Genomic DNA, 13408 nt, shown 5'->3' on the forward strand with positions numbered 1-13408 from the left:
GCGGCTTCCCGCGCTTGGCGGCTTTTCCCGCGCTTGTCTTCTTCCCGCGCCGACTCAAAATGGTGATTACCGTGCTGTTGCCGTTCTCGCCTCCCAGTGGTCCTTTATTTTCCCTGATGCTGCTGCTCTTGTTCCCCGCCGCTCCCGTGGTCCTTGTGGACATAAACGCCTTTCTGGCTGCTGCGCGTCTCTGCCCCGATTGCCCCTGACACCGGCTGCGGTCGTGTTCTCCGCCTTTTTCGTCGTTTCCCTCCCCTTCTCTTACTGACAACTCGGCCGACCTCCCCCCCCCCCCCCCCCGTGCCGCTCGATCGGGCTTACCCGCCGCTGTCATCGAAGGGATGTTCACTGATGTTAGACTTCGTGGCCAGAAACCAACCCGGGTTCCCGATGGCCTCCCGTGCTATGCAGTGCCCAGCAGGATGTTGAGGGTGGATGTCCTTGTTCGATGCCCGTCTCAGAGTCGAAGCTTCCTTTGATGCAACTGCCGCTAGGTAAGATCAGACTCGTCGCCACTGTTGAGTCTGTGTTTTCAAATGTAGTTATGCTGAATAACTGGACACAGACTACAGAAATAATTAAACAGGTCTTTAGTGGTTGAGGGTCAGGGCTGAACTGGGATACACTTTGCTCCACAGGGTTTGTAGACCGGTGTGGTCACCACCGGTACTACAATGTACAGGAGCCATCTAAAAGTAGTCCATCACCTTAAGGTATCCTCTTAAGGTGGTACAGGTTACACACACTACAAGAGCCACATATCCAAGTTTGCCGATGACACAAAGCATTGTAAGCAGTGTAGATGGAAGCATAAAATTAGAGAGAGACATTAATACATTAAGTGTATGGGCAAAACTGTGGCAAATGGATTTCAATGTAGGCACGTGAAAGTTCATCCACTTTGGACCTAAAAAGGCTAGAACAGGATACTTTCTAAATGGTGAAAACCTAGAAACAGTGGAGGTCCAAAGAGACTTGGGGGGAGTCCAGGTACAGAGATCATTAAAATGTCATGAATAGGAAAAAATAATCAAAAAGGCTAATGGAATGCTGGCCTTTATATCTAGAGGACTAGACACAGGGGGGTAGAAGTTCTGCTACGGTTATATAAAGAAAGCCCTGGTCAGACCACACCTGGAGCACTGTGAGCAGCTCTGGGCACCACACCTTAGGAAGGATATATTGGCCTTGGAGGGAGTGCAGCGTAGGTTTACCAGAATGATACCTGGACTCCGAGGTTTAAATTACAAGGCGAGATGAAACAAACTAAGGTTGTATTCCCTAGAATTTAGACGGTTAAGAAACAATTTGATCAAAGTTTACAAGTTATTAAGGGGAACTGATACAGACTCCATCCCTCTCCCTACTGTCTGTCTGAGGCTGAACCAGACTGTTCGCAACCTGGGTATTTGACCCTGAAATGAGCTTCCGACCACATGTCTGCACCATCATATTTCCACCTCCGGAACATCGCCTGACTCCGCCCCTGCCTCAGCTCATTGGCTGCTGAAACCCTCATCCAAGCCTTTGTTACCTCCAGACTGGACTATTCCAACGCACTCCTGGCTGGTCTCCCACGTTCTACCCTACGGAAACTTGAGGTCATCCAAACCTCGGCTGACCATGTCCTAACTCACACCAAGTCCCATTCACCCATCACCCCTGTGCTCGCTGACCTACCTTGGCTTCCGGTTAAGCAACGCCTCAATTTTTAAAATTCTCATTCTCATTTTCAAATCCCTCCCTATCTCTGTAATCTCCTCCAGCCCCACAACCCTCCGAGATCTCCGCGCTTCTTCAATTCTGGCCTTTTCAGCATCCCTGATTTTAAATCGCTCCACCATTAGTTGATGTGCCTTCAGCTGCCAAGGCCCTAAGCTCTGGAATTCCCTCCCTAAACCTCTCCGCCTCTCTTTCCACCTTTAAGATGTTCCTTAAAACCTACCTCTTTGACCAAGCTTTTGATCATCTGTCCAAATATCTCTTTATGTGGCTCTGTGTCAAATTTTGTTTTATAACGCTCCAGTGAAGCGCCTTGGGACATTTTACTACATTAAAGGCACTACATAAATTCAAGTTGCTTTTGTAGATAGAAACTATTTCCGCTGGTTGGGGAGTGCTGGACGAGGGGACATAGCCTAAAAATTAGAGCCAGACACCTCCATTCAGTCCGTAAGGGTGACCCCGAGCTTCCGGTCGCCTGTCATTTTAATTCACCGCCCCATTCCCACTCAGACCTCACCGTCCTCGGGCTCCTGCGATGTTCCACGGAAACCCAGCGTAAGCTCGAGGAACAGCACCTCAGCTTCCGATTAGGCACTTTACAGCCTTCCGGACTCAATATCGAGTTCAACAATTTCAGATCATAACCTCGGCCCCTATTACATTTTTATATATTTTTTATCCACACCTTTGTTTTGTGCCCTTCCCCCTTTTTTTCTCTCCCACATGGCAGCTGTCTCTCATTCTGCCAGCGCATTTCACACCGTCTTTTGTCTCCACTAGTCCTATCACCATCTCGTCTGCTTTTGAATACCTCTGAATGTCTCTTCACTTCTCTCTTGTTCTCTCATCCCCCATTTCCCAGCCCCCAAACTGGCCTTTTAATCTGTTTCATTTCCTGTGTTTTTTCAGTCTTGACGAAGGGTTTTGACCTGAAACATTGACTCTATTTCTCTCTCCATGGATGTTGCCTGGCCTGCTGAGTTTTTCCAGCGTTTTCTATTGTTCTTTCAAGAGTGAAGCTAGGAAACACTTCTACACACAAAGGGTGGTAGAAATTTGGAACTCTCCAGCAAAGGGCAATTGATGCTGGACCAATTGTTAATTTTAAATCTGAGATTGATAGATTTTTGTTAACCAAAGGTATTAAGGGATATGGGGCCAAAGGCGGGTACATGGAGTTAGGTCACAGATCAGCCATGATCTCATTGAATGGCGGAACAGGCTCGAGGGGTTGAATGGCCTAACTCCTGTTCCGATGTTTGTGTTAATCACATTGCTGTTTGTGGGACCTTACTATGCAGAAATTGGCTGCTGTGTTTCCCTATACTTCAGAAAGTACGCCACTGGCTGGAAAGTGCTTTGGGACGTCCTGAAGTCATGAAAGGCACTATATAAAGGCAAGTTCCTTCTTCTGGTCCCCAATTTTGCAGCCTGCAGCCCGAGTCCTGTGCTGTCCAGCAGTAATCGCTGACTAACCACAGGTTGTTGCTACGGCGACAGCGTTTGATCCACCGGCATTAATTATAGTGGAAAACGCCTCTCACACAATACAGGTAAATGTACTTCACACACGTGTATATTTGCTTAACAAACATCTGCCATCGTTCAGTAACCGAGGAAGTAAGGCACTCACAATGATTTTAAAAACAGTCACACTCGCGCTTTCTGCCAACCGATGCACCGAAAGGTGAAAGTCCACATGCATAGGCTGTGCGAATCGGAGCGCAGAGATCACACAGCCAAACGACAGTATCGATTACTCATTATTTTTATTTACTCGATGAGAAATGCAATGAGCTACATCGGGGTTCCCGGTTAGCCACGTGTGGCTAGTGGTTAAGGTATTAAGCCGACACTGGGCGAGTCATGCCCAGACGGCGTGACTGACAGGGCCTAAGATCTTGTGATTCCGGCGAAGCTAAAATGGCACTTGGAAGCTGAGCCACGGTTTTTATTGACGCGAACCAGCTGGCGGAAACACGGACGTAAAAAGTGTTAAAAGGTGCCATTTAGCCCGAACGCTCGTAACCATGGCAACCGACTATCGTTCGAGCTTCTTTTGAGACGCGCGCGCACACCGAGGGTTATTAAAACACGGAAGGACTCTGCTGCAAGTGAGCGTCGAGGCAGGTACAACGCCGCCATTCAAAAAGGCAACTGGGTAAGTATTCGGGAAATGGAAGAGTATAAAAAGGATAGGGGGGAAAAAGGGCAGGGCAGGGAGTGGGATAGCCCCGGTGTACTGACTGCCCGACCCTGGGTGCAATGGGCCGAGTGTATCTCCTGCTGCGTTGTGATTGGGTCGATTGGGCTTATATTCGCTGGAGTTTAGAAGAATGAGAGGAGATCTCATTGAAACTTATAAAATTCTAACAGGACTAGACAGACTCGATGCAGGGAGAATGTTCCCGATGGTCGGGGAGTCCAGAACCAGGGGTCTAAGGATAAGGGGTAAGCCATTTAGGACAGAGATGAGGAATTTCTTCACCCAGAGAGTGGTGAACCTGTGGAATTCTCTACCACAGAAGGCAGTTGAGGCCAATTCATTAAATATATTCAAGAAGGAGTTAGATCTATTTTTTAAGGCTAAAGGGATCAAGGGATATGGGGAGAAAGCAGGGACAGGGTACTGAATTTGGATGATCAGCCATGATCTCATTAAATGGCGGAGCGGGCTCGAGGGGCTGAATGGCCTACTCCTGCTCCTATCTTCTATGTTTCTATGTAATCTGTGCTGCTATCGTGGTGTCTTGGCCAAGACGGGGAAATGGAGTTAGGTCGCAGATCAGCCCTGATCTAATCGGATGGAGCGGAACCGGCTTGAGGGGCCGAATGGCCCCCTCCTGCTCCTATAAGAGCGAGAGAAGATGTCTGTGATGGACGGATGAGTGAGCCCAGCTGTTCCTGCCCCAAATAAGGTTCTCCCGCTCGACCCGGAGGGAAAAAACCGCTGCTAAAGTTGCGATGGGCCGAATGGCCTCCTTTTGTGCTATGAGGTTCTATGAAAGTTACAGGGGGGGGTGGAGGGGGAAGGGAGGGAACGATGAACGGAGGAATCCCTCGAGGGAATTCGTCACCCTCACCCTCCCCTCCCTTGACGTGTTTGTTCACCAATTTGGCCGAGGGTAATTCCTTTGTCTCCAGAGCAGGACCGCCGGGCGGTGTTAATGGGGCGGGACTGGTGAGGCGGGCGGACGGACGGTCACTTCCTGTCGATGAGCTGCAAGTTGATGTGGGCGCCAGGGAAAAGCAGCGTCCTGGTTTTGGCCGTGACCACTTTTCCGGAAGGGTCTGGTCTGACTTCGAAGTGTTTGATTAGCTGAAGAGAAGGCAAAGAAAGAAAGGAGGTCAGGAACAGGAACTAAAGCCAAGCACTGACAAAGCTTCATTCACGCTCCCAATTAAAGGGAGAATACTTTTATTATCCGACGTATTATTTGCAATGCCGGTGGTACAGTTCTTGTCCCTCATGTTAGAAACATAGAAGATAGGAGCAGGAGTAGGCCATTCGGCCCCTCGAGCCTGCTCCACCATTCAATGAGATCATGGCTGATCATCCAAATTCAGTACCCTGTCCCTGCCTTCTCCCCATATCCCTTGATCCCTTTAGCCTTAAGAAATATATCTAACTCCTTCTTGAATATATTTAATGAATTGGCCTCAACTGCCTTCTGTGGTAAAGAATTCCACAGGTTCACCACTCTCTGGGTGAAGAAATTCCTCCTAATCTCAGTCCTAAATGGCTTACCCCTTATCCTTAGAGTGTGACCCCTGGTTCTGGACTCCCCCGCCGTGGGGAACATCCTTCCTGTATCTAGTCTGTCTAGTCCTGTTAGAATTTTATAAGTTTCAATGGCCTAGAAATTGGGTTGGGGCGCCAAAGTGGTGCCAAAGTCGCCTGAGCGCAGGATTTAGCGCAGCGATCGGAGTGATACCGATCGCCAGAAATTCAGTTTCAGTGCCCCTCGAGGGAGACGGGGCGAGGCTCGAGGCGCTCCGCGTCCCTTAGGGTGCTGAAACTGATTATCGCAGCGTAACGGGCCGCAGCGCCACATGCTGCGGCACGGCACGCTGCGGTACTGCAGGCCTTCCTCCCACTGTTAAGGGGGAGGTGCCTGCAACAGCGCGATCCCCGCTCGCGAGTGCCGGCAAATGAGCCCGGCACCAAGGAGAAGTGCCGGGCTCTCGGGAAACAACCGGCAATGCCGCGGGGGGTGGGGGGGGGTGGTTAGGAGGCCGAGGACGGAGGTGCTGGCAGGCGGCCGCCAAAAAAGCGGCCGCCCCGCACCTCCACCTTAACTTGCGCCGCTGCCGGCACAGTAAGGCCCCGTGAACCGGGCGTGGGTAGCGAACGGCGCAACTGCGGCGTTCACTACCAAATATCGCGAACGGGCCACGAATGGGGCGCTGCGCACACCGATGACGTCATCGGTGGCGGCGCAGCGCAAATGCCTAACGCCACCATTAGCGCCCCTACTGAATATCGCGGGAGACGCAGCCAGTGGCGCTATAGCCACTGACTGCCTCTTTAGGCGCTAACAGGTGGCGCTACTCACCCAATTTCTCCCCAATGAGTGTTATCCTTCCCCTGGACACCACCCCTCCCCCGGCCACCACCCCTCCCCCATTTTTCCGACTGTGTAGGACACAATTCTTCAACTCCGAGTAACTTAATCTTCTGACTACATCGGCAAAAATCTAGGCTGACAATAACAATCCCAGTGCCACTACCGAGGGAGTGCTGCACTGTCGGAGGTGCCGTCTTTCGGATGAGACGTTGAACCGAGGCCTCGTCTGCTCTCTCAGGTGGACGGTACTATTTCGAAGAAGGCGGTTCGCCACCACCACCTTCTCAAGGGTAATTAGGGATCCCATCCCATGAACAAATAAGAAAAAGGGCAGGGGGAGTTCTCCCCGGTGTCCTGGCCAATATTTATTCCTCAACCAACATCTAAAACAGATGATCTGGTCATTATCTCATTGCTGTTTGTGGGGGCTTGCTGTGCACAAATTGGCCGCTGCGTTTCCTACATTCCAACAGTGACTACGCTTCAAAAAATATTTAATTGGCTGTAAAGCGCTTTGGGGCGTCCTGAGGTCATGAAAGGCGCTATATAAATGCACGTCTTTTTCTTTATGCTCCACACGAGCCTCCCCTCCCCCACCCCTCGTCATCTAACCCCACCAGCCTAGCCTTCTAAAACTCGCAAACTGCCAGGGTGGGATTTGAATTCACTCAGGATTATCTGTCCCAATCATTTCAGCTCCCTCGATGGCTCTTGGAAGGTCGCGGGTTCAATCCTCAGGATGTGAGGAGTTAGTGATCGCAGCCAGGGAGCTAGTAGGGTGCGTGCAAGAGATCTCTGCGGTCCTGGGTTAGGGAAGGAGGGACTGCTATCCAGCCACCCCATGCTGGAAGCTCGTGTGTGTGTGTGTGCGCACGTCAGTTAAAAACAGGATCGGGGTTTGGTTGCGATGACTCTTGTGGTTGAATAGCCAGTCAACACAACAACAACTTGTATTTATATCATGCCTTTAACATAGTAAAACATCCCAAGGCGCCTCACAGGGGTATAAAACAAACATTTTTAAACCGAGCCACATCAGGAGATATTAGGGCAGATGGCCAAAAGCTGGGTCAAAGAGGTTAGGTTTTAAGGAGCATCTTAAAGGAGGAGAGAGAGAGGCGGAGAGGTTTAGGGAGGGGGTTCCTGAGCTCAGGGCCTCGGCTCTACATGAGGGGGTTGGGGGCAGGGAAACAAGCTGGCCCTTGCGAAACGTTAGAACCTCCAGGAGCAGGAGAGAACTATCGCGCCGGGTTTGCTTGTCCCTGCAGCGGAACGGGAGGAGGCCATTCAGCCCCTCGAGCCTGTTCCGCCATTCAATTAGAGCGCGGCTGATCTGCGACCTAACTCCATCTACCCGTCTCGGTTCCGTAACCCTTAACAAAAACCTAGCAATCTCAGTTTTAACATTTTTCAACTGACCCTCAATAGCTTTTTGATGGGAGAGTTCCAGATTTCCACTGGACTTTGTGTGAAGAAGTGCTTCCTGACATCACCCCCTGAACAGCCTGGCTCTAATTTTAAGGTTATGTCCCCCCCCTTGTTCCGGACTGCGCCCACCAGAGATAATAGTTTCTCTCCATCCACCCCATCAATGTCTTCAAGCATCTTAAACACCTCGATTAGATCATCCCTTAATCTTCTATATTCAAGGGAATACAAGCCTAGTCTATGCAAAATAACAACAGAAAACGCTGGTCTATGCAATCTGTCCTCACGGTTTAACCCTTTAAGCCCCGGTATCGTTGTGGTGAATCCACGCTGCACGTCCCCTCACGCTCGCTCGCTGGCGACTCACCCGCGAGATCACGCTGTACATTTCCAGCTGCGCCACCCGCTTGCCCAGGCAGGTGCGGGTGCCGAACCCGAATGGGATGGAGGCGAAAGGGTGGGGCTTCTTCTCCTGACCCCCATCGCGGAGCCAGCGTTTCGGCAGGAAGCTTCGGGGCTGAGCGAAGTTGCCGTCTTCCTGAGACACGGCGTAGTGGCACAGGTGGAAGAGGGTCTGGAGTGGAAGCAGCGAGAGTTAGTGCATTTTACACGAAGCAGAGAGAGAGACACACACACACTAAAGACTTAGACCTAACATCGCCACTCGCTCCCGGTAATATTTTCAAACTTTTCCCAAAAGACTTGCATTTATATAGCCTCAGGACGTCCCAAAGCACTTTACAGCCAATGAAGTATTTCTGAAGTTTAGTCACTGTTGTAATGTAGGAAACGCGGCAGCCAATTTGCGCACAGCAAGCTCCCACAGACAGCTAATCTGTTCTTAGTGATGTTGATTGAGGGATAAATATTGGCCAGGACACCGGGGAGAACTCCCCCTGCTCTTCTTCGAAATAGTGCCATGGGATCTTTTACGTCCACCTGAGGGCAGACGGGGCCTCGGTTTAACGTCTCATCCGAAAGACAGCACCTCCAACAGCACAGCACTCCCTCAGCACTGCACCGGCGGGTCAGCCTAGCTTTATGTGGTTAAGTCTCTGGAGTGGGACTTGAACCCGCAAGCTGTGAAGAGCTTGGGAACGTCCTGAGGGCGTAAAAGATGCTACGTAAATCCAAGTTCTTTCTTTTTCAGCGAATGTCGCAAAAAAGGTTTCTTTTTTTGGGACGGTTACGAACTGGGACCGTTTTTTTTCGGCAAACTGCATATAAACAGTCCCTGCACTTCAGTGATAATTCTTTGCGGTGAGCAATGTTCCTGTTAAGCCGGGAGGCCGCGTGACCGTGCAGCCACCAGGAGGTCCAGCACAGGCCGTTCGCCGGCTTTTAAATGGAAAAAACCACGCAGGCGTGATAATTTGAAGGGGCCGAACACCCAAAAGAAAAATTAACGGGAACATTGGCGGTGAGGCGCTTTGAGACATTTTGACGTTGTATTCAGGCGCAAGTGTCTTTTTTTTTTTAAACTGCTGCGCCATATCCAATACTCAGTAGATGTGGGTAAGGGCTCCTCTCCCACACTCTGAAAATACCAGCCGCCACAGCCAATCACTTTGTGCGTTATAACTTCTTCTTCTTAGGCAGTCCCTCTACACCGAGGATGACTTGCTTCCACGCTAAAAATGAGTTTGCAGGTGACTGATGAGTCCAATGCGGGACCTACAGTCTCTGTCTCTGTTGGGGTTGTCCAAGAGGGTCCTGATGTTCCAGGTCCTGAACTTCATTTTAAAGGGTGGAAGATGCCTGTGCGTGAATTCTTTTAACGTGGGGTGGCCGTTGCACACCAGCTACCACACGGGCTTGACAGAGCAAGGTCTTGGTCCAATGGCAAGGGGATCCAAGACGATAGTGTGCGTTATAACGAGGTGCACACGTCAGGCAATGCCCCACAGTTGCAGAGTAAATGGAAAGTCAGAAGATCAAATGGAGATTAAGGCAATTTGTACTTTTAATTAGGATTGGGATGTGTCTTAATAAAAAGAAAGACAGATTTGCATTTATTATAGCGCCTTTCACGACCACTGGACGTCTCTTCACAGCCAATGAAATACTATTCGAAGTGGAGTCACTGTTGTAATGTGGGAAACACGGCAGCCAATTTGCGCACAGCAAGCTCCCACAAACAGCAATGTGATAATGACCAGATAATCTGTATTTATTATGTTGACTGAGGGATAAATTGGCCCAGGACACTGCTCTTCTTCAAGATAGTGGCATGAGATCTATTACATCCACCTGAGAAGGCAGACAGGGCCTCAGTTTAACGTCTCATCCAAAGGACGGCACCTCCCTCGGGGAGATATAGGTACAAAGATTGGGGTCTCACAATCCATCCCTCAGGGAGATATATGTACAAAGATTGGGGTCTCACAATCCCTCCCTCAGGGAGATATAGGTACAAAGATTGGGGTCTCACAATCCCTCCCTCAGGGAGATATAGGTACAAAGATTGGGGTCTCACAATCCCTCCCTCAGGGAGATATAGGTACAAAGATTGGGGTCTCACAATCCCTCCCTCAGGGAGATATAGGTACAAAGATTGGGGTCTCACAATCCCTCCCTCAGGGAGATATAGGTACAAAGCCTGGGGTCTCACAATCCCTCCCTCAATGCAGCGTTCCCTCAACACTGCCCTGGAGTGTCAGCCTAGAGGGGCGAAGAGAGCCCAGTCTTTGTACATAGCGTCTGGCGGTAGGTCAGGGGGTGCTACCGTAGATCGCAGCCGGGGTGTGAGTGGGGCGCTGATGTCATCGCCGGTGACGCAGCGCCGTGGCGCTAATGGTTACCGTCGCCGCTAACTGCCCGCTGAATTTCACGGGATGCGTTAGCGGCGCCGCGTCCAGGTGCTAGTTGCTTTGCACCCCGTTAGCACCCTCTCAGGGCACTAACGGGAGGCGCAAATCAACCGAATTTTTGCCCCATGGAGTCATAACGGCACAGAAGGAGGCCATTCGGCCCATCGAGACCGTGTCGGCTCTCTGTAGAGCAATCCAGTCAGTCCCATTCCCCCACTCTATCCCCGTAGCCCTGCAAGTTTATTTCCCTCAAGTGCCTATCCAGTCTCCCCTTGAAAACATTGAGTGTCTCCGCTTCCACCACTTCCGTCAGCAGCGAGTTCCAGGACATCACCACTCACTGTGTAAAAAAGTTTTTCCTCACATCCCCCTGTATCTCTTGCCCAAAACCTTAAATCTGTGTCCCTTAGTCCTTGTACCATCAACTAGTGGGAACAGCCTTTCCCCGTCTAGCCTATCCAAACCCGTCATAATCTTGTACACCTCTATCAAATCACCCCTCAACCTCCTTTGTTCTAATGAAAACAAATCCAACTTCTCCAACCTGTCCTTGTAGCTAAGATCCCCATCCCCAGAACCATTCTGGTAAATCTCCTCTGCACCCTCTCAAGGGCCTTCACATCCTTCCTAAAGTGTGGTGACCAGAACTGGACACAATACTCCAGTTGTGGCCTAACCAGCGCATTATAAAGGTTCAGCATAACTTCTCTACTTTTGTACTCAATACCTCTGTTTATGAAGCCCAAGATCCCATATGCTTTGCTAACCACTCTCTCAATATGTCCTGCCACCTTTAGGGACCTCTGCACATTAACTCCCAGGTCCCTCTGTCCCTGCACACTCTTTAAAACTGTGCCATTAAGTGTATATTGCCTCTCCCTGTTCCTTCTGCCAAAATGCATCACCTCACACTTCTCTGTATTAAATTCCATCTGCCACTTGTCTGCCCATTCTGCTAGCCTTTCTATGTCCTGTTGCAGTTGATTGATATCATCATCACTGTTCGCCACACCCCCAAGTTTGGTGTCATCGGCAAATTTAGAAATTCTACTCTGTATTCCAATATCCAGGTCATTTATATATATCAAAAAAAGCAGTGGCCCCAGCACTGACCCTTGGGGAACACCACTGTCTACCATCCTCCAGTCTGAAAAACAGCCATTTACCACAACTCACTGTTTTCTGTCCTTAAGCCAATTCCTTATCCAAGCTGTCACTGACCCATCTATTCCATGAGCCTCAATTTTGTTAACCAGCCTTCTATGTGGTACTTTGTCAAACACCTTCCGAAAATCCATGTAGACAATATCCATTGCATTCTCTTAATCGATCCTCCCTGTTACTTTATCAAAAAATTCAATTAAATTAGTCAAACACGATCTGCCTTTTACAAATCCGTGTTGACTCTCCTTAATTAGCTTAAATCTCTCCAAATGCCTGTTAATTTTTTCCTTGATTATTGTTTCTAAAACTTTACCCACCACTGATGTTGAACTGACCGGCCTGTAGTTACTAGGATTGTCCTTACATCCTTTCTTGAACAGTGGTGCACATTTGCCACTTTCCAATCCTCAGGCACCTCCCCCGCATCTAGGGAAGATTGGAAAATTATGGCAAGCCCTTCCGCTATCGCCTCCCCCAATTCCCTTAGCAACCTGGGATGCAAGACATCTGGACCAGGCAACTTGTCCACTCTAAGCATACCCAGCCTTTCTAGTACATCCTGTCTATCAATTTTCACCCCTTCCATTGCTTCTACCGATATTTTGTCAGCATCCACCTCCTTGGTAAACAAGTAGTGTAGTCAATCGTAACACAGGAATTAAGTGCTGAACAAACAGGAAGAGTCAAATATATTACATATTTATTAAAGTTTGTAGCACGCACTTACTGCATGATCATTCAGCACAAGGTTTGTCAACAAGTAATTTTGCCTTATTTCCTAGTTCAGGATTCTCAGCAAATGTGTTAATAGCCAGAGTGGACAATGAACACTGTTGTTCAGTCTTACTCTTCCAATCACTCTCCTATTTAAGCTCAAGTCCCAGCTCGCGTCAGTGGGTAAAAATGTTACAGGTCAGAAAATTGTGACTTTAAGCCCCCACCTTCCACTAGTTCAGCATACAATCTAGGTTGACAATAACGACAGTGAGAGTACTACGTTGTTGCGCAGTGCCATCCTTCAACTAAGTTATTAAACTAAGGCTGTATGTGCCTGTTCTGATGGCTCAGGCAAACATCATCTGGTAGCATCTGAACGACAGGAAGCTCTCTCTCTCTGGCCAACGTTCCTCCTTGATTACGATAGCAAAATACTGCGGATGCTGGAAATCCGAAATAACAACAGAAGATGCTGGAAAAACTCAGCAGGCCAGGCAACATCCGTGGAGAGAGAAACTGAAGGTTCTGACGAAGGGTTTCGACCCGAAACGTTGACTCTATTTCTCTCTCCACGGATGTTGCCTGGCCTGCTGAGTTTTTCCAGCGTCTTCTGTTGTTATTCCTCCTTGATTAACAAGATTAACTGGTTGGTTATCCCCTTGCTGTTTATGGAATGTTGCACGCAAAAACAGCTACCACGATTGCATATATACCAAAGAAGTCACTGCATTTCAAAGTAACTCATCGCATTTGAAGCGTTTTGAGACATGCGATGGATACAGTAAGGCACTATATAAAATGCAAAGGTTTATTTATTTTAAAATTATTCTGAAGCTAGTTCTTTCAGTAAAAGTATGAAAATAGACTGATGCAATAAAGGGAAGAGGATGGCTCTGTGGCATGTGGTGCAGTGTCTGCACACCCAACGTAATAAAAACAAAAGAATTAAATTCCAAAGAATTTCAGACCAACTCCTGTTAATCTGCATCAGAAACT

General features: G+C 49.1%; 1 protein-coding gene across 2 annotated transcripts in view; it reads right to left on the minus strand.

The window, feature by feature from the left end:
• Nucleotides 1-575: 575 nt before the first annotated feature.
• Nucleotides 576-13408, minus strand: part of cyp27a3 (cytochrome P450 family 27 subfamily A member 3) — a 110175-nt gene continuing 97342 nt past the window's right edge. For both annotated transcript variants that reach the window (XM_085986816.1, XM_085986815.1), the window contains 2 exons: nt 8089-8295; nt 576-5044 (listed from right to left, as the gene is read on the minus strand). In XM_085986816.1, the coding sequence (XP_085842942.1) occupies nt 4928-5044; nt 8089-8295 (324 nt within the window). In that variant the 3' untranslated portion in view covers nt 576-4927. The remainder of the gene's footprint in view (nt 5045-8088; nt 8296-13408) is intronic.

Source organism: Somniosus microcephalus, chromosome 4 (assembly GCF_052327205.1).
Source record: "Somniosus microcephalus isolate GS21.2 chromosome 4, FLI_Smic_1.0, whole genome shotgun sequence".
In the NCBI taxonomy this organism is placed as follows: domain Eukaryota; kingdom Metazoa; phylum Chordata; class Chondrichthyes; order Squaliformes; family Somniosidae; genus Somniosus; species Somniosus microcephalus.